The 25,199-nt window shown below is 40.3% G+C and overlaps 1 protein-coding gene across 2 annotated transcripts; it reads left to right on the top strand.

Moving 5' to 3' along the window:
* Positions 1-560: 560 nt before the first annotated feature.
* Positions 561-24,971, top strand: LOC580349. 2 transcript variants are annotated; one of them, XM_011662402.2, is made up of 22 exons: positions 561-697; positions 2,521-2,830; positions 4,196-5,069; positions 5,643-5,829; positions 6,869-7,082; positions 7,708-7,769; positions 8,344-8,523; positions 9,508-9,607; positions 11,057-11,380; positions 12,135-12,434; positions 13,145-14,187; positions 14,715-14,887; positions 15,613-15,834; positions 16,832-17,103; positions 17,502-18,060; positions 18,587-18,949; positions 19,479-19,573; positions 20,105-20,264; positions 20,926-21,170; positions 21,574-21,659; positions 22,568-22,637; positions 23,539-24,971. In XM_011662402.2, the coding sequence occupies exons 2-22, from the start codon at positions 2,594-2,596 to the stop codon at positions 23,635-23,637; spliced, it is 5,865 nt and encodes a 1,954-aa protein (XP_011660704.2). In that variant the 5' UTR covers positions 561-697; positions 2,521-2,593; the 3' UTR covers positions 23,638-24,971. The 2 variants fall into 2 exon arrangements, with proteins under 2 accessions (XP_011660704.2, XP_011660703.2); XM_011662401.2 differs by having other exon boundaries at positions 562-697; positions 5,640-5,829.
* Positions 24,972-25,199: the final 228 nt, after the last annotated feature.

Raw genomic sequence — 25,199 nt, 5'->3', positions numbered from 1 at the left:
GGGAGGGGCAAAAATATTTATATAAGCATATTGCTCCCTCGACCACCCTACAACCCCGACCTCTCTCTCTCTCTCTCTCTTACTCCCACCCCTCCTCTCTCATACCCCCTCTCTCTTCTCTCTTTCATCCCCCGTTTCTTTTATGTCATTTACTCTTTTTTGCCTTTTTGCCTTTTCTCCTTTTCTTTCTTTTGTTTCTTTTCACTCTTTTCCTTTCTTTTCTTTTCTTTCTTTTCCTTTTTTCTCTCCTTTTTCTCTTTCTTTCTTCTTTTCTCTTTCCTTTCTTTTCTTTTCCGAGTTTCTTTTCCTTCGCTTTTTTCTTTTCTTTTCTTTCTCTCTCATTTTTCCCTCCCCCTTTTCTCATTTTTTCCCGACGGCAGCACAATTTTACCGACAATATCCTGATAGGGTGTCGCAACCCCCCCCCCCCCCTCTCTTTCTCTCTATCTAGCGACGCGAAGCCCAACTACTATACGCCTACGCCTGTACTGTACCAGCCGAAGAAAATTTGCACTGGATTTATTTAGCATGCACTCGACAGACAGAGAGTACACATCGACTACGTACAACGCGCGCGCTACTAATTGAACCGCGCATTTAGAACATACCAACTTACGTGTGTGGGATCTGTTTACGATATGGCGGCGAGTTCGGAAATGTTTTGATTCTTTTCCTTGCTGAATCTGGAAATTCTGAGGTATGTTCGACGCTTTTTAATATCTCAAAACATTTAGATAAATACCATGTATATTATTGATAACATTTAGTTCAGCTTTAAATCATTGAATCCAGTAATTTGCGATGCGAAAGTACGTTGTCGGCTTCGTAGCCAGGGACGCTTTAGCAGCAAGTTTGACGATTGATCTTGCTGTGCAGTGCATGCAAGTGCCAGTGACCCGAAGCGCTGGCGCGCACTGCACTCAATCAGCATGAACTGAAATAGAAGTTTAAGAAAACTCCACCACAATTATGGGCATGATTCACGGGAAATTAATTTATCTTTTACAAAAGAGAATGATCAAATATCTTGATTTCATATCTGCAAATTCATTTGATTGACTCTCTTTATCAAATCACCTGAAAAAAAAATCGAAATGTCATTTGACTTTGTTGGATTTCCATTTCAGGCTCTCACTCAGTTTTCGTTCTGTCTTGCGCCTTCATCGCCAGTCTTGAGTATACTCTAGAAATATAGATCTATGCGGTGTCAGACAGAGGCCAATGATCTAGAAATAGTTATCCACATAACTGGCTGTCTGTCATCAATTAGATCTATCCCTTTAAAAATCCCTTTTAAAATCCTCTAACGAAACAAGAACATTTGGCGCTTGTTCAGAAACCTATCTAGATCTATCCAAAATTTGACCCGTAACTCCGGAGTGGAGAGTCCACTAAAACATACCCAAAATGAAGTAAATATTCATTAAATGTCCAAATAAAGATCATGAGTTAAATGTTGTTATGTTTATTACCTGTTTCGTGTCATTTTCTTGTTATTTTTGGAGTATTTTTCTGATAAACGTTGATATTAGTAGGTCTAGATACACTTTTTCACAGGTTTCACGGCAAACCGCAGCACAATAAGTCAATAGGACTTACAAGTCTGAAGTGCATACCGATGATGGGTTGCGGGCGGGCGTGCGCCTGTGTGAAGTTATCTACCGTAATGTCTCAGATCCTCATTCACACAGCTCAGGCGCATGCCCACCCGCAATTAACCCACCATTGATATGCACTTGTAAGTTGTATTGTGCAGTGGTTTGCCGTGAAACCTGTCAAAAAGTGTATACTGATATCAACGTTTTTTCAATAAGTCTCAAAAACAAAAAAAATACACATGTATGTAACAAAGTGCACAAAAATATCGGTTAAACGGATCGACAATTGCTAAACGTTTTTGATGAATGAGGTTGTTTAACCACCAGTTTAAAGGTTTGACTCTGGCTTAATCATAACCTGCATGCGCACAATTATATTAGCACGCATTTAATGAGATGCAGTAATTGCGCATTACTTTTGATTGAACGTGTGATGTCACAATGCTTATCTACCTGAACGGCGCATTGTGTTGCATACTAACATGCATGGTGCCATATATTTTATTGGTGTAGGCAGATCATTGTCATAATGACCAAATGCAATACATGATGGATTAGATAAAGGTGAGCATCATTTAAATAAAATATGTCACACCCTTGTGCCGGACACACTCAGTTAGATCTACAATACTAAAAAACAAAACAAAATCAGAAAATGGTTTTGATAAATCAGGAAAACACAAATTGTGGTAACAAAAAAAAATTGCAGTATCAGAATACTGCATGCTGTTGAACAGCCGAGTGTTGTACACACCGTAAGCTACAGTGATCCCCATTCTGCACATAGATAATTTTTTCCCATTTCTATTGAGTGTACTTAACTTCTATTCTTTATATTATTAAAATAATAACAAAACTGCACTGCATGTATTTACTTTAAAAAAATTGGCAATCATACCTTTTTAAAATGGTCTTTTGGCAGAGAAATCCTCATGTCGTCCACAGTCACCTTTTAGAAACCCTCATCCATCAAAAGCAAAGCGGGAAAGACCAACATGGCAAAGTACATTCTCCAGGCACTCTCTGGCAAGGAGTCTACAAAGCTAAATGAAGACTTTGAAGGCGACATCGACGACCATGACCTTGAGAAGAAGGAGAGTGACCTTGACACTAAGATGACCACTTTTGATGAGACCCTCTTTCCGGAGATGTCGGAGCTACATCCGAAGATGAACACCATATTCGCCGATATACAGTCCAGCATTCCGTCCCTAGACTTTGAAGTTTCAAGTGTAAGTTTTTTACATCCCATAGCCATGCAATGTCACTTGTTGCTAGGTCAGCCATAGCTAGGCCCAGAGCTGCAAATCATTTCAGTTTTCCTGGATTCTTCATAAAATACCAAATGCCCTAAAATGTTGATCACTACCTCAATGAATTTACAAAAAGTAAACGAAAAAAAAAAAAAAGTGCAACACTTAAATATTTTCTAAAAGAATGAAACACTGATAATACTCCCAAAACAACAACAAAATCTACCTACTTGTAAATAAACTGTACATGTAGGTCCTAATATGGAAATAACATTTCTGCATTGGAAGTGTGTCGCGCGTGGTTGCAAGTTTCGTCTTAATGAATCGTGGTTCCTTTTTTTGGTTGCACAAGGTTGGCAGCTCTAGATCCTGGCAAGCATTAGGATTGTTCATCAGGCCTTAAATTTCAATATATTTGGGCAAGGCCACTTTTCTGTAGGGCACATTTCTATATTACAGCACAAATAAGAATTGGAAAGGGCACAAAAAATCTCCAAGGCCAATGAGAGGGGCATTGAGGTCAATCAAAGGGGCATCCACGGCCATGGCCTTGGTGGCCTTGGATTAATTTAAGCCCTGGTTCATATTATGTCATTAAATATTAGCCTATTACATGCATGTACATGATAAGTGGGCTTTCATATGAAAGGTTCATTATTCCTCGTTCATCTTGTTACAAACAGTGTTCCATCATGACATCAAACCTCGCAGTTTGTGGGACTGTCTTGAATTTGGGAAGTATGATTAGCTGAAATTTGTAACTCAACTGAATTAAAATCTACATGTATGTACTAAGGGCAGTTTACATTGTCATTGGTATTTTTAGGGGTTAAAGAATGACTTTTCTATGCAGTTTTCTGTGTATTTCTACTTGTTTCAGCGTGATTTCTAAAATTGACAATTTGAGGGGTTAATAGAATACAAAACATCCTTATTCATATAGAATAGGTAATCTGGTTGAAATTAAAGTCATCAATGCTCACTTATCAGGCATGATACTTACCCGATTTAAATCGATTTCCCAATTATTTATTTTTTCCCCTAATTTTTGTATTTATTTTTTTCCCCCCTTTCCCCCCCCCCCCCCCCCCCCGATTTTACCTTGATTTTTCCCTCATTTTCCCTTTTTTCTCCTATTTTTTTCTTAATTTTCTTACTCAAAAGGTTGGGAATGTTGTTAAATGCCATTCTTTTTCCCAATTTTTTTTCTTTTTTTTTCCCTTTAATCATTGAGGGGAATTGTTTTTAAATTTAATTTTTTTTTTTTTTTTTTAGTGCTCATGCACCCCTGACATATTCAAATCAGAATCAAGCATCTTTCTTTTGTTGTGTTGTGATATATAGGTGAGCTCAGATGAGGAACTCAGTGTCTTCAATCGTTCTATGAAGACCCCTCGCTCAGACAGGGATCCCACTGAAGACACACTGACCCCTGAGGCATGGCGAAAGGCTCTGGAACCCACCAATGACCTTGAGGACATCCCTGTCCAAGCACCTACCTATGAATACATCAAACTTGGCCAGGAATCCAGCCCTTACCGAAGTGCCACTTCCTTCAAGTCCCCAATGCCAAAGCTTGTCGAGACCGAGAGCAGCGGGGAAGCCACCAGTCCAAGGATCTTCAACCGTCGCTTGATGTCGATGTCTTCGACCGGCTCTGATGACGGGGTTGTCCGCTCGCCCCTCCTCGCTCAGGACCTTGTCCCTCGTGATATGATTCCGTCCATAGATGACTTTGATGATGGAGACGACAGCCTCGGACATTCTGGCAGCAGCTTCGGCAACTCCGAAGGCAGCCTTGGACAATCGGGTAGTAGTCTTCAGACTGTTATTTCATCCGTTGTTGCAGAAAGCTTCGGACTGGATCTTGAGGAAGAGCTTAACAATCACAACTTTGGCCTAGACATTCATCCAGGAGAGGGTATCCTGGAAGTTGCCAGGGAATCTGTCCCTGTAGAATCCATACTGGAAGAGCTCACCAAAGGTTCTCCAAAGGATTTAGATAATCGAGAGGCGGCCAAGGAGCAGATCAAGGCAACCCAGAATGAAGACGATGCCATCATTGATATGATGCTCCCTGCAGAGGTACCCACTCTGGCCATTGAGAAAGTGGATTTCATTGACCTTGACCTCTTGATTGATGCCTTTCCTGAGAGGTCAAATGTCATGGAGGGGTCAGGAAGTCAACCAAGTGGGAAAGGAGATGGAAAAAACACTGGTTAGTATCTAAAACAGAGTAAAATAATTAACCCCTCCTACATGTATATTTTCTGTAGCAAATCCAGTGAAGAACTGAGTATTGGAAATATGTCTTGAAAGAATATTGTAAGGTATTCAACTTCAGTGGAAGATGTTTTATGCCCAAATTGACAATGGAACAAACATTACTTTTCAAAGTTGTGGTTATTCATGAACCTCGTGGCTCAGAAAGGGTTAAAGTAAAACACTGTCCTGGATAAGATGGATTTGACAGATGAATAGGTTGTGGATGTGCCTTTTAACAGGCACATTTTGTCAATTTTGATTTACATAGGGAGATCAGAAGCTATCATCCACACTTAATTATCATATGCTTCTTTTCATGAATGATTGTATATTTTTGAGGACAAGAAAAGTTAATGATAGCTCGTCTTTCTGGCTTGAACATCTCTGGTCCTCTTCTCAGGCTCATCATGTAAGACCAACTTTTCCACTCGTTGATGTTGAAAATGAAAAACTTTTTCCATCATTTGTTAACATGTTCATAGGTGTTTTATCCATTTTTCTTTCTTTCTTTCTTTGTTTACAGCAGATAATACATGCTTAATGGATAAGCTAGCCCAGCTGTGTATCGATCAGTCCGGGGGGAAGATCAGCAAAAGAGACCTCACTCCCTCCCCCTCGCAGCAGGGGAGGAAGAAGAAGGCTAAGGGTCTAGCTGCTAAACCGCCAAAGCCACCTCCTAAAGTGGTCTGGGAAGAGAAGACTAGTCCTAAAAGGTATGTAGATTTTGTATTCATACAAAGATCAAAGAGTTTTTAAGGGCTTGGATTTTTTATTCTCCAGGGATAAAAGGTTTGCAGCCCCTCCCCTTCTCGGCTGTGGTAGAGCTGATAAGATGCCTGGGCCCGTCTTATAAAGAGTTGTGATTGATCCAAATCAATCGTAAGTCCTCTAATCGAAAGTTTCCATCATCTATCCCTTAGGCCTAAAAAAAAAGACGTTTTATTCCCCTTGGCGACCGACCCAAAAATCCTGAAAGAGGGAAGAAAAAAAAAGTTATTAAAAAAAAAAATTTTACCGACCAACCCATGTTTTGGCACCTAAAGGGCAATACAACATCTCTCTTTTTGAGGCCTACATAGTTGCGATTAATATTGATCTCAAATGAGTTGCAATTATTATCAACTCTTTGTTATCATTGCACCCACCCTGCTGAGAGAGCATTTGAAGACCAGGGGGGGGGGGGGGCGTTTCACAAAACTTATCATCAGTGACAAATGACAATTTGTGTTATAAGCTACTAAAATCCTTGCTTCTGATCGGTTATCAGCAGATTTGTCACTGATTTTTGTTATTTGTCATTGAAAAAAGGCTTTGTGAAACACCCCCCCCCCTGGTAGGATTTTCAAAGATCATATTTGTGCCCCTCTAACCCCCCCCCCCCCCCCCCTTTGAAAATCCTGGTTGTAGCTATTGTATTGGTTGTTCTAAAGACAATGAAAAAAGGGTGGGGATGGAGAAGAGAGCTTCAAGAATTTAGACAAAGATAAGAAAGAAGAGAGAAGAGATTGTAAGAGAAAAAAGAGGAACATGCTTGAAGACAAGGGATGACTTGACATGAGAGAGAGAGAGAATAAGAGGAGAAAAGAAAGAAGAGAATTGAAAGAGAGAATATTATTGAAGATGATAACAAACAACAACCTCCTGCTGCTTTAAATTCAAACTTATTTTGGTGGCATTGAAATGAATGCTGATTGTCAAGTTTAAATATTTAGAGATGATACTAAACATCACTCTTTCTCTTTATTGAACCAGAGTCAACAGCTCAACCAGTACCTCCCCTCCCAAACCAAATGCAAGCCCCCTAACCAGGACAGCCTCTACAGGAACCTCCACAGGCATGGATCATTCCATTCTAGATGTAGGGGAGAACTGGAATAGAGCTGGTGCGGGAAAGGTTGTGAGTCTACAGCGAAGCAAGGAAACAGTCTTCCTGGATCTGAGACCGAAAGAAAATGATGAAGATGAGGTAAATGGTGCATTCAAAGGGCTTCGGCCCAAAAGACCGATGGCCTATGAGGCCGACGAGCCATGGACGGCAGTCTCAGTCTCACTGGCCTTCTGAAAAGATATCTGAGGGTTCATGAGACCGAGAGCCCCCTTTGCAAACGGAACATAAGACTGACATGTTAGGTCTTCTTACAAATTTTTGGAGGTTTCTTGAAATGGACACTGTTGATCTGCAGACTGTCTGTGTCATGGGCTTTTGCTCATCTGGGATGTCCCATATTTTAATGCAGTGTGTATGATCACAATCTATTTCAAATATATTGTGATTATGGAAGAATGAGTATATTTCTGTAATATCGTTATTAAAAAAGAACAAGTAGGACTATTTAAGAAAAGAAAGGGCAAATATGTTCTCAATGACAGGATCAAGTATCACAGGAAAATACATGTATATAAAATTAGGGAGAACTGGGAAGAAGAAAAAAACTGTTGTAAAACAACAACATTTAGGATAGTAGGTACAAAGTAGGGGAATCAAGTTGAAATGAGAGGATAAAAAGAATGATGGACGAGAGAAAAGAAAGGTAGTCTTTTGAAAATCGATGTTGAATTTATTTTCTGTATCTGTTCATATTTATTTGTAGGCATCTAGTAGCAATGCACCATCCAATGCTATTCAGAGAATATTGCAGCTACATTCTAAACAGTAAGTATCTAAAGTAGTTATGTTTGTAGATTCAAATGAATGAATGCAGATTCATGTACTTATGATGATGATGATGATGATAACAATATATTGTTGAAACGTATGTTTTCATATGTCACTTGATGTAAGTTAAGATGATGATCAAGCAACCCAATCAACCCATCATTTAAGATTAGGGTTAGCTACCCTGTTTCGGCCAGGGTTGAAGTTATACATTTGTATAGCCCAAGTAGGATATTAAGTAAGATCATTTCGAGGGTTCAGTGACACAAAGACGTAACTCCATATTTTGCCAAAATGAGTATTTGATATCAAAATGTTCAGAAAAATATGGGTTTTCCAGGAAACACAAAGACTTAACTCCACCCAATACCCCATTGAAGTCAGTGGCTACTGAAATATAGACTTAACTCGATTAAGGCCCAAGTGTTCAGTGACACATAAACCACTTTTTTTTTCAAAATGGCCAAAATGGAGTTACTTCTGTGTGTCACTGACTCCTCGATTTGTGACTGTCACTAGAGCAAGTGTTGTGTAACAAGTGAATCATTAATCCTTAACATCTGTATTTTAGAACTGAGGGTAGTTCCAGCGATGATAGCAGTGATGATGAAGACTCCGCTCTCGGATGGCACGAGAAGAGGAGAAAGGTCATGCAGAAGCTAGGTCAGGTCGGAAGCCACTCACCCTTGACCCCCACAGGAGGTCAGACAGGAGAGAAGGAGAGGGCTGCTGCTCGTGATAAAGAACCCATGTGAGTCTTTTAAAGCCCCACTGCACTACTTATAGCTACTTGCGCCCTCTATATAGCAAATAATGCCTAATCGGTGACCATTGGTCCCCCATGATCCCCTTTTTCTTATGTTAATTGAGAGCTGATTTGATGAGATAACCACCTGTCAGTGACCTTGCAGGGAGGTCTAACCCCCCCCCCCCCCCCCCCCCCCCCCCCCTCCGGCCAAACTAGTGCAGACAGGCTTTAAAACAAGCGTTTGTCTGTTAGTGGCCAATTTATTGCTGAAAAGGCAAATCTGGACTTGAAACATACATTTTTATGCATTCTAAAGAATTCAAATTAACTTTTTTCTCAGTGTCATTTATTTCCCATGATTGAAATAAACGTTATAATTTGCTTCTTTTTGGATATTGACAAATCTTTGACATCAGTTTGAGAAGTAAAGAAATATGCTGTGCTTTGTACATATCCAGTTTTCTGTTTTATATATTAAAACAAAAATCTACTTCATTTCTTATTATAGATGATTTTACTTATTACTTCTATTGACTGATGTTTTCAACCACTTTTAGAAAGTTATTGAACATAATACCTGGTAGTTGTTATCTATATTTTCTGTGGATATTCTTGATTTCAGTTGCTTTTCAATGCTATTTCAGAGTATTTCTAATAATGATAGTGACATAACGTGATGTCTAAGTTCTAATTTCAGATTTATTATATCGAGGGTTCAGTGACACAAAGACATAACTCCATATTTTGCCAAAATGAGTATTTGATATCAAAATGCTCAAAAAATTGAGGGCTTTCCAGGAAACACAAAGACTTAACTCCACCCAACACCCTATTGAAGTCAATGGCTAGTGAAACATAGACTTAACTCATTAAGACCCAAGTGCTCAGTGACACATAAAACCAGTTTTTCTCAAAATGGCTGAAATGGAGTTACGTCTTTATGTCACTGACCCCTTGATTTATACTTTCTCATGTATGTATAAATAGGAGGAAGATAGTAGCCAAGCCCCATAGAGTCATACACATGGTGCATGATGAGGAAAATAGATCAACAGAGAGCGGAACACAGACGTTACCAATAGTGAAGGTATTTATACAGCCAATCTTTATTAAATGTTTTTTGGCTAAGTCTTTCATTCCCCTTTGTTATTTGTTTGTATTTTTTGCTATATCCAAAATGGCCTTCCTATGATTAACATGACATTGTCATTCAGAAAATTTCTTTTGTTTTACTATCAAAGCCAGCTAATACTCAGACTGGTATCAAGAAAGAATCATATAATAATAAAAATAATCAGTTTTTATATAGCGCTTATTACAATAACTAAGTACTTCCAAACTTGGAGATTATTATCTCGGCTTTAGCCGGCTGCCATTACGGTGTTCTAGCATTTCAAAGAATTAATTCCTGCCAGGTACCCATTTACATCACCAGGGTTGAGTGTGGCAAATGTAGATCAATGTCTTGCCAAAGGACATTAGTGCCGTGGCTGGTCTCGAACCGTGGACCTTGTGATCGACATTCCGGCGACTTAACCACTCGACCACGGCTCCTCTACATTACAGAATGATTACCATATTTGCCAGCGATAAGGCCGCACCGCCGCATAGGCCGCACCCCCAACTTTGACATTTCGTAGAGAAAAAAAAAAAATAAAAAAAAAAAAACGGACTAAAGAAAATAATCGTAATTTTCTCGTAGAACTCTATTTTTTCTACAAACTAATACCAAAATTATCAATCATTTTATAAATTTACAGGAAGTTTACCTAAAATATGATCATAATTTAGCAAATCTTCATCGATTTTTAGGCAGATTAGCACATTCATGGGACACTAGAGGGCGCTTTGCATGCATACAGAAACCTGAATGTCCATCTTTAGCTTCCATGCAGTGAGTCGGCACTAATAATGTTATCCGGTTTTACCCCTATCGTACCGTCAAATGGAGAAAATAAACAAGCGTTTGTATTGTTATTAGAGATCTACCGAGGTTAGTTTGTCACTTTAATTAGATAGTCTCAATTATAATTCAGAATTATCTTACTGAAAAGTTAAGAACACTGACGATTGCGCGCTGTGAATCTCCGAAGGTGCGTTGGATTTGTTGGCAACTCCCAGCCCCGTAGCTCCCCACCACAGAGTGTGTGAGCTAGGTATGATTTACGTACCCGTGCGCTGTCTAAGGACACTTTTACAAGTACGATTTTTAGTAGATCTACGAGTTTCTGGTCAGTTTTCTTCTTATTCTTTGGTTGCACAACGATTAAAAAGATAACTTCTTCAAATTTGCTGCTGACGTGGTTCAGACTAGATCTTGTCCGATGTGTTTTCAAGTCAATTTTGTTAACATATTCTTTTGTATGAAGTTGCTTACAAATAATGGACGTGCTGTTTTGACTTGCGATTTTTATTGTTTCGGCGTAAAGGCCGCACCCCGACTTTTTGATATTTTCTCTTCCAAAAATACTGCGGCCTTTACGCCGGCAAATACGGTATAATAATTATTTATTAAATCCGCTTCTGTTCTCCATAGCCAATACCAGTACCCACCGAGACCTACAACCTCCAACTCCAACTCCCACCCACCCCGCCCCAGTCACCCTCCAGCCAGGGTAGTCGCACCCCACACCGCAGGTCCAGCATCCCTGAGGACCAAGGGACACACCAGGACCAGGACCAGAAGGTCAGGGACCGGGAACACAATGTGGCCCTGGCGAGGAAGCTCCGGGAGCAGAAGGAGAAGCAGAGGCAGGGGCACCTCAAGTTTCAGAAGAAGCTGGAGACGTTGCATCCGCAAATGACGATGTCAGCCAAGAGGAAGGAGGTTGCGAAGGCCACTGATGTGATCTTTGACCTGGTAAGTGGTCTTTGTCACAAAAATCATGCAGTCAAAGTCTTTCTAAATCATATAATACTTATATTTGCTTATATAGCACCTAGCACTTACTTAATCAGAAGTCTCTAAGCACTCTACATTAATGCAGCACATTTATCCTGGCGTTAGCAGTGCAGCTATTACTCGCTCTGCGTTTCAAGGAATAAATTCCTACCAGGTCCCCATTTATTTCACCTGGATGGAGTGTGGTAAATGTTGATCAATGTCTTGCCAAAGGACATTAGTGATGATCTATGGTCTATAATCTTTTAGTCGAAGATTGGTCCCATGCTGTTCACAAAATAGCTGGCAGTGTGTTCCATATGGTTGACATTGCCAATGCCACATCTTAACTATTCCACCAACTCCAGTACCTACCAAAGCCTATGCAGTGTCATTCCGTGTTACAAAGCCCTCTGATAGCGGGATATCAAAACAATTTATCTGATTGTTATTTCTGTATTGTTTTGATGTGTACTATTGAGGTCGGCCTTTCAAACTTTTTCTCTTATCGTTGATGGAGAAGGATGCTTCACCCTAGAGCTACGAAAACAAGTACTTGTAGGTACATCACGGGGAAGCTACAGCTGTAAGTCTTATCAGAGGGACTAGTCCCCTGGTTTCTAACCTGGAACCTCCATGTGCTAGGACTATCGCTGCATCTTCTGGATCATGTGGCCCTCTCAAAGATGAATTTTACAACTATTTTTACCTTGCCTTTATGCACTCCTTACAGGAAGCATCATACAAGCCCGAATCCAGCCTCCTACCACTGAACCTGAAGCCCACCCACGAGACCGCCCTCCTCACTGTCACCATGGCAACATCCGGAAACATCCTCCTCAACAAGAGCTCTGGCAAGCAGCCCCTGGAGAAGCTGGACGGCCAGATCTCTGGGACATACATAGTCCTGCTGTCATGGCTCCTGTCCCTGGTCCCAAAGGACCTGGACTACCTGAATGACCCAACGGTCCAGGCCAGGTGTGGAGCAAGCGGGATGGACGGTACCCCTTTTAGAGTTGTTGGATTACAACAGGTAAGTGCCCAATTTCTTCTGGTTGTCCCACATATGCTCCGTCCACAATTTCTGGCACTAATTTCTCTCACAGGAGATAAGGATGTGTACACTGAGATAGTACAGCAATGTGTTAAGGAGAGAAGAAAGCCTTTGGCTCGGTAAGCAGTAAATTTTCAGGTTTCTGACCCCATTACTTCTGGTAGACATTGCAGAACCTGATAGGAGATGCTAGTAGAAGATATGAGAGCATCCAGCCTTACTTAGACAGATGCTGAAGAAGGGCCATAAGGGAAATTAAAGGTCCAAACCCGCAGCGTGGGAAAAACGGACGCTAAATGATGATGATGAATCATATCCTTAACTATCCCTAATCATAACCCTATACCTTAACTAATTCTAACCTTTACCCTAACTCAAACCCTCACCCTGAAACCAATGTGAAACTGTTTCTACAATCTGATTGCAACCCAATTATAAATTTTATGTCTTTAACAATATAAAGAGAGGGGATGGAGATACTTACAATACGTCTTTGCCTTAAAATAACATCTTTCCTTTGAAACTAAGCCCCAAATATTTTGTTACGCAAGTCCAAGTGTCTTTATCAGGTAGCTGCAATTTTAAGAGGGTTTTATGTATCTACCACCCAATTTGCAGTACCCTTATCACTCAACATCCTCATCATCAATGCAGTTATTGGTTTTCATTTTTCTTTCGCATTATCCAAGATATGGAGAGACGGTAAGCTCCAGCTGTCAGTAGCCATCACACCACCCTGCATGGACACCACCAAGCAGACACCCGTCAAGGCCAAGAAAGGCAAGCTCCGAGAAGAGGTCCGAGACATGACGCCCTTCCAGCAGACTGTTTCCAAGTTCCTCACCAGCAAGAACCTCCACACCCTGGCACCCTGGATGCCCCTTGCCTTCAAGTTTGCTCTGGAGTTCTCTGGGGAACCCCTGGAGCTGAAACCCATTCCCATGGAGGCACCACGAGAGGGTGCTACAGAAACCGGGACGTACATCCCGCCCTATCCTCAAGTCAGCAGCAAGCCTCTCGCAACTTACATGTCAATGAGCACGTCTCCTAGTGCAGTGGAGAGTGCCTTCGCGTCCATCCCGGGATTCTTCTGGCGTACGCTGGACGCTGAGGAATCGGCATATGATCAGATGACTAATGAGGAATACAGCAATAATGGCGATACGCAGAACACCCTGACTGTTTTTCATGATGCAATATACCACTTCCCTTCCAGACAAGCTGGAGTGTTGTATCGCCTTCTCCAAGAAGGGCTGGACATCTCTGGTCTTAGGCTCATGTACAACTCCAAGGACCTTCTGTCAAGTCCTAGGGTCACTAGACCAAAGCAGGGTGGTGATGAATCAGGATTGACCATGCCAGTGGTCGTTCTTGGCATCCGAGGCAACCTGGCTCGCACCCGATGGCTAGATGCAGTAGGTCCATCGGATCCTCAACTCGCCAAACGCACGGATCCATATTCCCTGATGGCCCTTTACGGAGGGACCTCCCGTGACGACCTCACCATCATCTGCCCTCGAAACCCAAGCCGTATTAATTATGAACTCTCACTTTGGTTTGGAGCAAGAGGCACCAATGACCGACTGGTTGAAGCTCCGGTAGTCAGTGAGTCTGTGCCTTCCCGTATGGACAGGAGAGTTAGATCTGAGAGTCCCAAGCAGAAGAAGAACCGCAAGGGATCAAGAAAAGATTCCTGGTCCAGCAGTAGCAATGAAGACCTGGACACATCGGGGTAAGAATATATCTCATCCAGAAGCTTTAAAAAGCTAAAAACAATGTTTTAGCAGGGAAAATCCTCCAACCTGTATCATTTGCTGGTCACTGAGTAATAGTATATTTGGCATTTTAAATCGAATAACACCCTCTCAGAAGATAATGCATTTGTTTTGATAATTGATGCATTTCAATATTACTAATACCCTTCATGATATTGTAGTCTGGACTGAAGTAAAAAAAATCTGTCAATTTTAAAGCCCCACTCTGCTACTTATAGCTACCTGCTCCCTCTATATAGAAAACAATGCTGCAGTGACCATTGGTCCCGCATGATCCTCTTTTTCTTATGTTAATTGGGAGCTGAGTTGATGAGATAGCCACCTGTCACTGACCACCCTGGGTGGTCTGATCCCTCCTGGCCAAACTAGTGCAGTGGGGCTTAATTGAAATCACAGAAAACAGACAACCAAAATTCTTTTATGATTGATGCTTGAAACTGCAATGAATAATTTGAGTCTCTGTCACTCCTGCCCCCCTTACCAGGTTGTCACCCACTACCCTAGTAGCCACCACCACCGGAGACATGGTGCTAGCGGTCTCGCCCCTGGTGCCTCCTATGTGCCTGGGAATGATCCTATCCACCTGCCAGGAGAGGGGCTACCAGTTCAGAGGGGTCAAGAGAGTGCGCCTCAACTCCAGGAGAGCTAATGCACTAGGTAGGTGGTGGTTCAAAGAGCATTCCTTCACATTGTGAACATCTTTGTCAGTAATGCCAGTTTTCAGTCTTTTGTCAAATGTCAAGTGTGTGTGTGTATGTAATTGGATTTTTACAGACGTGTGTCTATCAGATATGATACGTGACTCAGTTTCAAACCTGCGTCCTCGGCTGAATCAGTTTGTAACTTCCATTGGTAGCTGGATTACACGCGAATGCATGCCACAATGCCCCGTCAAGCTCACTCATACCTCTTCAGGCATTTATACCATACCAGCTTTATATTAAATTAACATATGGGGTTTCAATCCTCTGGGAATCTCTTCAATCTAGTTTAGTATAATCAACTGGTATCACTGCCTATGTGTACCATATTTGCTGATCAACACATTTTTCAATAGACATCACTTAACAACAGAGTTGAATAGGATATATACGGAAAAGGCTCTCGTAACTTTCAGTTACAGACTGCAATATTTATGTAGCCTATTAACAAGTGATTCTTTTTCTCACAAGATTTAAGCTTCAATTTTTTTAAACGGGCTTACAGGGTGAACAAGTCTCCATCTTTTGTCCTAGGTCATGCTTCACACAGATCTCCTCTTAGGACAGCAAAGAAGCCATCCCATTTCACCCAATGTGTTTTTGATGTCATTAGAAGACTAACTTTAATTTGTCCACCTGAAGTTGTCATACATTATCTTCAATCTGTACATCCCTTGACAGGCTTACAGGGTAAACAAGTCTCCATCTTCAGTCCTATGTCATGCTCCACGCCAACCTCTCCCAAGAACTGCGAGGAAGCCCTGAGGAAGCGTTTGGAAGCTGGTCTACCGGCCTCCACCAACCCTCCGCTCCCATCAACCCTGGTCCACCTGAGAGCTGAGAACCCCATGAGGAACGCTGGTGGACTCGTACATGCACTCATGCTGCAACTATCAAGACAAGGTAGGGGTGGTATTCTGCTGCCCTCTCTTGACATAAAGAAGACAAGAACTATCGAATTTTGTGTGAAAATATAAGGAAAAGCATGTGCAATAATGTACAAGTCCATGTAGCTAAATTCAAGGACCCTACTAATGTTGTAGATTTTTCACTGCCATTGCAGTTTGTTATCAATTATCACCTTTCTTGTTATGTGGGATAGCAATATGCTGTATGTTGGGCTTTTTAATTTTGTTATTCTGTGTTTTGTAGGTGTTTAAATGTTGCTACATTTTTTTCCTGCTCTTGTCCAGGCGTAAAGAAGTAAACAAACAAAAATGGCCTATAAACAGTGTCTTGTCCTAATCGCATGGAATGTTTGGTCATAGTGAAGAAGTCCACTTGACAAATGACAAATGTCACAGGTCAATTAGCAGCAAAAGATGATTTTCATATGACTAGTTACTCAAGGATGTGTTATTTGTATTTAGTTTACAGTTTTCATATGTTTGTAAGATATATACATGTGTATTTTTTCCAGTTTGTATCATAATATTTTGGTAAGTGTAGGATGCTTAAATTGCTTATTTGCTGCCAGAAAACAAAATATTTTGTTTCTATCCCGTCATTTGCATTTAATATTTCTCTACTAAACATGACCAAAATTTGAAAGGGAGTGAGTCGTCAGTTTCCATATGCAGAAAGCCATAATTTGTCAGACTTGATGGGGAAAAAAAAATCATTATTGTGTGTACAGGTCTGCACACAGCAAACCCGTAGGCCAATCAAGAAATACCCCCTCGGCTCTCGGAGAGTCTTCGGGTGAGGGAAAGGCGAGATAATGACTTTACCATTTGGGGGAATGGGTGGAAAACGCAGTACATTACATAAGGCCTGCTGGTCATGAAACTGAAGGCTAATTCTGGTGATTGACAACACCTCTTCTTGGGTAAACACCTGAACGGTGTTGAATTTCCCATGAGAGCTAACTACTATGTGTCTTTGATATATTTCTTACCAGGTCTACTATCATCCATCCAAGCCAATGCTGAAACCAACCTCAAATCCAGCTTGTGCTTCCATGTCGCACCTTTCTGTGACAACCTCCTTTCCAACCTGGGAGGTGATTTCAGCCTCATCCCAGAGCACCACGTCTACCACGGAGTGTCCGTGCCTTCCACGTTCTACTCCAATCCCGAGCTGGAGCAGATTGTAGTCGTGACATTCTCAGGTGCCAAGACGCTGAAGCTGTTGGGGAACACGCTCGGGAAGCTGCTAGGTGTCTACCCAGTGGTGAGTATACAAATAATACACAGCAGTGAGAATTACCCACACGCGGCTCCTTTGGAACAGTATAACACGCCTGAGGCGATAGCAGAGGGTGTTTGGACTGTTTTGAAGGTACTGAGTGTGGGTAATTTTACTAATGCTTGAACAAAATGATGTGTATTATTTGTTTCATGAGATTATGTTTTATTTATAAAATGATGTTTTAAAACGTGATTTCGATAATGACCGGTCATTACCATTGGATAATGACCAGTCATTATCTAAATTAGGCGTCAGGCAAAATAAATGCCTGGTCACGAGTACGCTTATAACCAATCATTTGATTAGGATCCACATCATCATCTTATAATAAAAAAAATTGTATCAAGATATTCACTGCTGCTTTTTGTATTCAAATCTAGACATCTACAAACAACCTCCTGACTCCACGCGCAAATCCCGGCGAGGGTCTAGAACTCCTCGGCATCAAGTTCCTACCCTCCCTGACTGCCTTCCAAGCCAAGGAGCTCACCCCGTTCGAGATCGGTGACCGTAGCTGGCAACCGAGCGTCCACACCCTGGTGTCCAACCCTGCCGTCGTCTGCATCCTGCGTGGGATCAATGCCTTCCACCATGTTCGCTCCGTCCTCAAGATCCCGACGCACCCCAACGATTTCCGGCGTGGCGCCAAGCTGGAGCTCTGCATGGAACGGCTCATGTCGGCGTCGGCCGAGATCGCGTTCCGCCAGGCGTCCATGTTCTTCCGCGATCATGAGCTGTTCGCGGACCCTAGCATGAGGGCTAATCTGCCGTACCAGCCTCCGTTGCGGAGCCCGAGCCTGGAGGAATTGTCCAACGCGAGGTTCGCCTGGGCCGAGGACCATGGCTCGAGTGCTAAGAAGTCCAAGTATAAGGCTAATTCTGGAGAGACTAAAGGAACTGTACTGGTGGAGGAATCCATTTTCAAGACAATGCTTGCTGGTGAGTTTATTCATTCTATCCTATGACTTGATGAAAATAACAGATGCAATATAGAAAAAACAATGTCTAGCTGACATGGAAATTGACTGGTTATCCTTGCAATGATATCTCCAGACCAAGACCAAAAGGGAACAGATCATGAGATTAAATGATAGATGCCTTCTCCTCTAGATTTTGTTCTGCTTTGATTAATACTTGTTTATGTTTCAGGCCACCGATAATGATAATTATTAATAATATGTTTTGACCAATGCATAATACAAAATGTTATGGCGCTCTGCTTTTTTATGAAAAGTAGAGGATAAAAAAGATCTAAATAAGCAGAAAATTAAAATTTGTACGATGATCAACAATAAGCGTAATTTTCTAACTGAGATTGAAAACAAATATAAAATGCCTTTAAATATGTAAAATGGAGTTCACCACTGAAGTTGATTTCATTGACGATTATTTTGTGCTTATTTGGTTATTCTGCAAGGCATTTCTGTTTAGTTATCAGAGATACATATTGCATCTTTTCTTGTAGGTCCAAGGCCCATCACAACAACCCTCGTCATCAAACCAGGAGCTCTCAAACACTTCTCCAAGATCCTCAAGCGAGTCTCCCAAGAGGACTTCATCGTTGTAGCCCTTCGCCTTCTCACCCTCAACGACCACCAGGCTAGGGCACTAGTCCCTGAGCGAGAGTCGGAGAACTTGGTCATCTGCGGCATGCACCTGGGCCATCTAACGTCTGGTCCAGTCCTAGTCTTGGTCCTGCAGAGGGAGAATGCGGTTAGGAAGCTGCTGGGTCTCTTGGGACCAAACAACCCTAAGGAAGCCAAGAAGAAGAACGAGTTCCTCTGGAGGGGCATGTTTGGAGTAGATCCAATCAACAATGCTCTACATGGTGTGTATCTCTGATAACCCCCTCCCTCTCCCCCCTAACCCCCCTCCCTCTCCCCCTAATTCTTGAATGTGATGATTTTCAATATTCTCGTCATAAAGATGCATAGTTTCACTGATAGATCACTCGGTTATTCACCTTAAGTTACGTTCATTATAGGATTTGATCTAATGTAATATAGAGCCGTTATAATTGCTATTGTTGTAATATGGGTCAGTGTTAACTTTGTATATTGTTCCTGTCTACAGACGACTACAGAGTCTTCAACTCCTGTAAACAGTTTTTGGAATAATATTTTTGAAAGGGATTAAGCACACTTGCAGTGATTGCCAGCATGCGGTGAACTATCATCGTTAGTTAACAGTCATCCATCAGCCTTTAATGAAAAATATACAGAAGCAATGGAATCTCGAATCTCGCAATGGAATACGTATACTTTGTTTTTAAAGTACATATATATATGTATGAAAGCAGATTGTATTGTTATAATTTTATGAAATAGACAACTAATCAAATATTTTGTTTGGTGCAGGTTCCACGACGTATGCCAAAGCTGTGGAGGAGCAGATGTTGTTCTTTCCCGAGGGACTATGCTGTAAGCAAACCTCAGACATCAAGGCTGAGAAGGTACAACTCACATTCACTCTATTCCCTTGACACTTGAACCCATCCTAGGTAGATGCTTGGAGGGGATGGGGGATGTGATACCCCCCTCATCGACCATGAAACATTTTCTGCAAACAACTTTTGGATTTTTAAAGCTCTTGTCAGTAGATCCATTTCTTCGTGACCCCCCTTCCCGCCCCCCCCCTTTATTAATTTGCATGTTCTGAAATTTGTGGCAACTATTTTATCCCACCAGCCTTTTTAGAAAATGTTTTTGATTGATATTCCTGTCCACTATGAATTGAAGCTTGAGCTTAATCTTGAGGTGCCAGGGAGTACAAATTTGTCATCTTTCATATGGACATTTGGAAAGATCATGAAGGTGGTTTCATACAGAATGTTGATTTTCATAGATTTAGCTTGTGTCATTTTACAGTATCAATTTTTTAATCAATGATTGTCTCAAAAAGTTGTGTAAGAATATTCTAACTCATCAGACTAACGTTAGATGCATAGAGACTAAACTCTCCTTCTCTTTCTTTCTCCTGGCAGATTCTCTGTCCAGCCGTCGATACCGTCCTAGGTTCCCGCCGGGCCTCCAAGAGGAGCTTCATGCTAAGGATAGGAACCTCGAGGGGTGCAGGAGACAACGATTTGTCGGCCAGTGACAGTTCCACGTCTCTCAATGGCGATCTGAGTCCCAGGAAGATAGGTGAGTTGCAAGGGTTTGAAATGTAGTCAGTGTGCCAGTGAGAAGCTAATAACACTCCTTGTTTAATTGCTGGATTTTGACATATGAATAAATGCTATCAATCAATAAATTTAATAATTTATTTATTCATGGCATTAAAATCCCATTGACGGTATTTTCTGGGTCTATCATATAATAAATCCACAATTAATCCTTCGGATAGAATGTGGTGTCACAAGTTTCTAGTAGCTCACCTTGAACATAAAATACATTATGTTATGTGTGTGTGTGCTTGGGGGTGGGGCTATCTTTAGCTCAAGTTTTAAAGGAGTGAGATATGTTGCTTTTTCCCTTCCAAATTGCCCTTGTGTTGGCAAATTGCGTAAAGGTATTAAATCCAACCAAGTAAAGTGAGAATAAGCATCAGTCTGTGAAAAGTTTTATGTATAGTTTGTTTTCTTTTGCTTTAGAATTGTTTTGTATCTGCCTAATGCTATTTGACTCTCTGATTGCTATGTTTCAAATACCCAGACTGCCAAATTGTTTGGAGTACATATATGGTATGTATGGCAATAGTCAAGAGGGGCAGTATCTGGTTACGTTACTAGTCGACTGAAGCCTGTAAAGAGTACATAATGAATATTAAATTCTGATACGTGTTTCATTTTCATTATCTCAACAGGTGTGGGTACAAGCACAGGTGACCTTGCTCTCCATTCCCACAGTGCATTGTGCCAGACCAACTGCATCCTGTTGACCCCACCCCTTCAGTTGCTCAGCGTGCAGGGACATCGCAAGGGCTACGTGGACGTCATCGACTGCCTCAGGCATCGAGGCTTCGTCATCGTCGGTGCCAGGATGGTGTGGTTTACACAGTCCCAGGCCAAAGAGTTTGTTTCTATCTACAGCGGGGCTTTTCCCAATCTGGTAAGATGATTAATCCTTATCATCCCCTTGCCGAGGAGGTCGGAGGGGATAACGCTGCCGTCTATATGGTTTCTGTTCCATAACTTTATTAATTTGTGACGGATTTCAATGAAATTTGATATGAAGGTACATGATATCAAAATACAGCCTAAATTTGATTTAAGAGTAATTATGTCAATGGTCACAGCTCACTAAATGTGCTAAAATTGCTCAATTAAGGCCATTTGTATTTTTGCTTTGCATTGACTTGTTTGTTTTGTGGTTTGAATATGATTTATTTTTAGATTTTTATGATTGGCTGTATTAGAATTGTAGTATGGATTGTGCACTTATTCAATATGCATTCATGTTAAATGACATATATAATCAAGTACACTTGTCTTGTATTTTATTCCATTGACAGGTCCAACTGCTCTGTCATGGACCAAGCATTGTGCTAGCCATCCAGAGGGATAATGCAGTGAGCTGTTTGGGGTCTCTACTTGGAAAGTAAGTCAGCCATATGATTGATATAATCAGTTTGGCCCTCTTTTGAGTAGACACATGCAAATAAGGAAAGAAAATGGTACTACATGCAGTCAAACCTGTCTATAGCGACTGCCTAAGGGAAACACAAAGTGGTCTTTGTAGACAGGTTCCTTTAGTACATGTTTCAATGAGAAACCAATTTCAAGGGAAACAAAAATGTGGTCTTTGTAGATGGGTGGTCACTAAAGCAGGTATGACTCTTTATTGAAAATCAAATTGAGCATGTAGTATCCATTCAGAAATTCCTATTTTCACTGGTAAAAGTTTTAAAAGATTAATTTTCAGAAAGAAAAAGTCATAATCATAGACTGATACAGTAATGGTAAAATACATTTGTTATAACTTTAGTTGGGTAGGTGACATGAAATCTGTTTTGTATGATGAGGATGCGGACAGAGGTCTTAATATAAAGAGGTGTTAAGATGTGAAGTATGAACATAAAGAACGAGAGGGTTGAATGTGTAAAAGAGAGCAAGATACCGAGATGGTGAAGAGGTTGATGATCGAGAGAATGAGATAGATAGCAAGTGATCTTAGACCATTGGGAATGAACATATGGGCCTACTTATGAAATGTATAATTCTTTGTATTTTTCGTTTTGTTTATGCCATACTCCTTTTGTACATTCTGTGTTTATAATATCATCTTTAATACCCCTTTGTATATATTATATTATTCTAGTTGCAAACTGACCCCTTCAACCTGTGCTGCTGGTCAGTTTTTGTACACCAATAGATAAATAAATTAAACAAAAATAAATGAGTTAATAAATAAATTTAAATAAAACAAGCATTTTAGTTTGACTGTTCACCTGTTGTAAGATCAGTCTTAAAACATGTTTAACAATGCTTTTCTTTCTTCTCTTACAGCATGCTAGACAAAGATTCTGTCATCAACAAGTATGGAAAACATATCTTGAGGCCTAAGGATACCAAAGAGGTAAATTTTCTTTTTGATCTCTAGGCATTTTGTTTAAAGAGAGGAGATGAGTAAACAGAGGAGATGAGTAAACAATGTCAGTGTTTTCTGAGTCATTGTAAATAAATATGTTTTAAATTAAAATGGCTCAGTCTCTGTCAAAAGCAAATTGATACAGCTATGACAATTTTTCTCTCGTTTTTAAAAATGTCTTTTAGATTTTTCACCAGTGCTGTGGCATTTGTTAAATGTAATGCCATCTTCTAAGGGATTTGATTCAAGGATTATATAAGAATGAGAAAATGCCAAAACAATAAATGTGTATTAGGTGTAGCTTAATCAGAGAACACACCTGGGGGATGTTTCACAAAGACTAAGATCGACTTTAAGTTTGACTTAACTATGGCAGGCCGTTCATGCCATTGTTTGCTCTTACCATTTGCTGGCATTGGTCTCTCAAGGGACGTACAAATTATGGTCACAAATCTACAGAATTTATACTTTTTTATAATTCATTATTGAAGGAAGAAATATAATCTAAAGATCAGAATGGTGAGAGCAAACAGTGGCATGAATGGCCTGCCATAGTTAAATCCAACTTAAAGTCGATCTTAGTCTTTGTGAAACACCCCCCCCCCCCCCCCCCCCCCCCCCCCCGGTTTGTTAACAGTAAGAATGCTGTGAATCGATTGGAGCTGGCCTGTTTGCTCATTTGAAGATGTGCCTTTGTGTTGAATCTCTTGAATACCTCGCCAAAGGCATCTCGACATTGAACTGACAACGTACATTTATTCCGAGTTTCCTTTGGTTAATTGTATAAAATATGATTCAGCTTGAGGCAGAGTAGAGGAATTGAGATTTAAAAAAAAAAATTCCATTACATTCTGATTATTTCATTGTTTTGTTTTGTTTGTGTTCACAGGCAATCAAGCATCTAGAGTTCTTCTTCAATGAGTTGATGCCGGGAAGTCAAGGAGAGATTGTATCAGATGATGTCTCGTTGGGATTCCTTTCATCTTAACATCATCAAGACTACACCAAGATTCAATAAACGGACTGTGAAAAGAAAAATAGAAGCCTTGATTGCTGTTTTTTGCAATGAGACAGAGCCGTTGCGTTATTCAGTGTCATGCGATGACATTAAGCTTAAAGTTGGAAGAGATCATTTATGGAAAATTTTTGCCTTGTTTTGGTTGAACCTTAAGTCACAAGGAAATGTGAAGATTGCAATATTACATCGGACTGAATCAAACCGAATTCAAGCCCATTTTTTCTTCTTTTCTTTCTTTTTAGTAAGAGCAAGAAAACAATTGCATTGAGTAATTTCCTTTGATGGTACTGTGAACAATGCTGATTAGTTCAAACAATATCTTAGCTGGAGTTTTTTTTTAATGATCTGTTATGATGCACCCATGTTGTTTTCATGAGAAAATCACTTGGCTTGAAGTGAACTTTTTATTCATTATCAAAGAATTGATCATAAAATCCTAACAGGGATGGTGGAAAATCTGTAATCCTTTTTAATGTTATTCGAATTGTAAGCCTGTATGTGGGAGTGTTCACACTTTTTTTTCCTGAAATAATTGTATTGTACACTTCTTTCTCATAAAATCTGTGAATGCTCACTTTGTGTTCTATTGCTGTGGATCATATGTCAAAGTAGACTTGAATCAGTGCTCCGCACTAACTTTGTTTTTTTGAAGGGGGTCTAGGACGAACTTTGGAGAGTCAGCATGCACATACCCTATGTGAAAATGTTGACATTTTTTAGGTCTGAATTTATATTTTTGGCCCCCAAGTTGTTCTGGGCGCCCGCTAGTGTCAAGCCTTGCTTTAGGGTCTGTATTTTCCAACTTCTATATGTGTATAGTGTGGAAGTATGGCTGGAAGGAAGGAGTTTACTTTTAGAGAAGGATTGAAGCAATAGTATTCCACGAATCTGACATAAATTTGAATGACTAACGTATCTGAATGAATGAAATGGTAATGAAATATCTAGTGTGTATATATGTTGAATAGATTGTGCTAAATGTACATATTTATATGTATATATGAATTTATATAAATTGAATTTGAGTTGATGTTTGTGAATAAGAGATAATTACTACATTCTAGATAATTGGAGATATCGAATAGAACATAGTCGTGTTTGCGCTCATCATGAATAGTAGTAGGAAAAACAGAAAAATAATTCCAAGATAAAATATGTGCTTTACAAGACTTTGCAGAACTCCGTCCAGAGTATGTTAAGAAAAACTTGACTACTTATTCTTTGGTACTCAAATGGTATGTCTAACTTTATTTTCATGTTCAACCAAACTTTTCTCTCAATTCAATTTATTTTGCCAAGTAATACAAATAACATACAGGGTAAAAAAAAAAAAGTATACAAAGTATCACACAATTACAATTACTTACAAAGATAAACACAGAATCAATTTACAAACACGAATACAAATCATTTAAGGTATTACAAAGTTTTGGTATGGGGTCATGAATTTGGTTCAAATTAACATATTGGAAGCATATGCGCTCCTATAATATACATTGATCGTTGTCGCGGTTGAAATCGGGTCTAAAGTT

Source organism: Strongylocentrotus purpuratus, unplaced genomic scaffold, assembly GCF_000002235.5.
Source record: "Strongylocentrotus purpuratus isolate Spur 01 unplaced genomic scaffold, Spur_5.0 spur5_scaffold_1, whole genome shotgun sequence".
Classification (NCBI taxonomy): domain Eukaryota; kingdom Metazoa; phylum Echinodermata; class Echinoidea; order Camarodonta; family Strongylocentrotidae; genus Strongylocentrotus; species Strongylocentrotus purpuratus.
The sequence above is the reverse complement of the archived record's forward strand: the minus strand, read 5'-3'. Positions and strand labels throughout refer to the sequence as shown.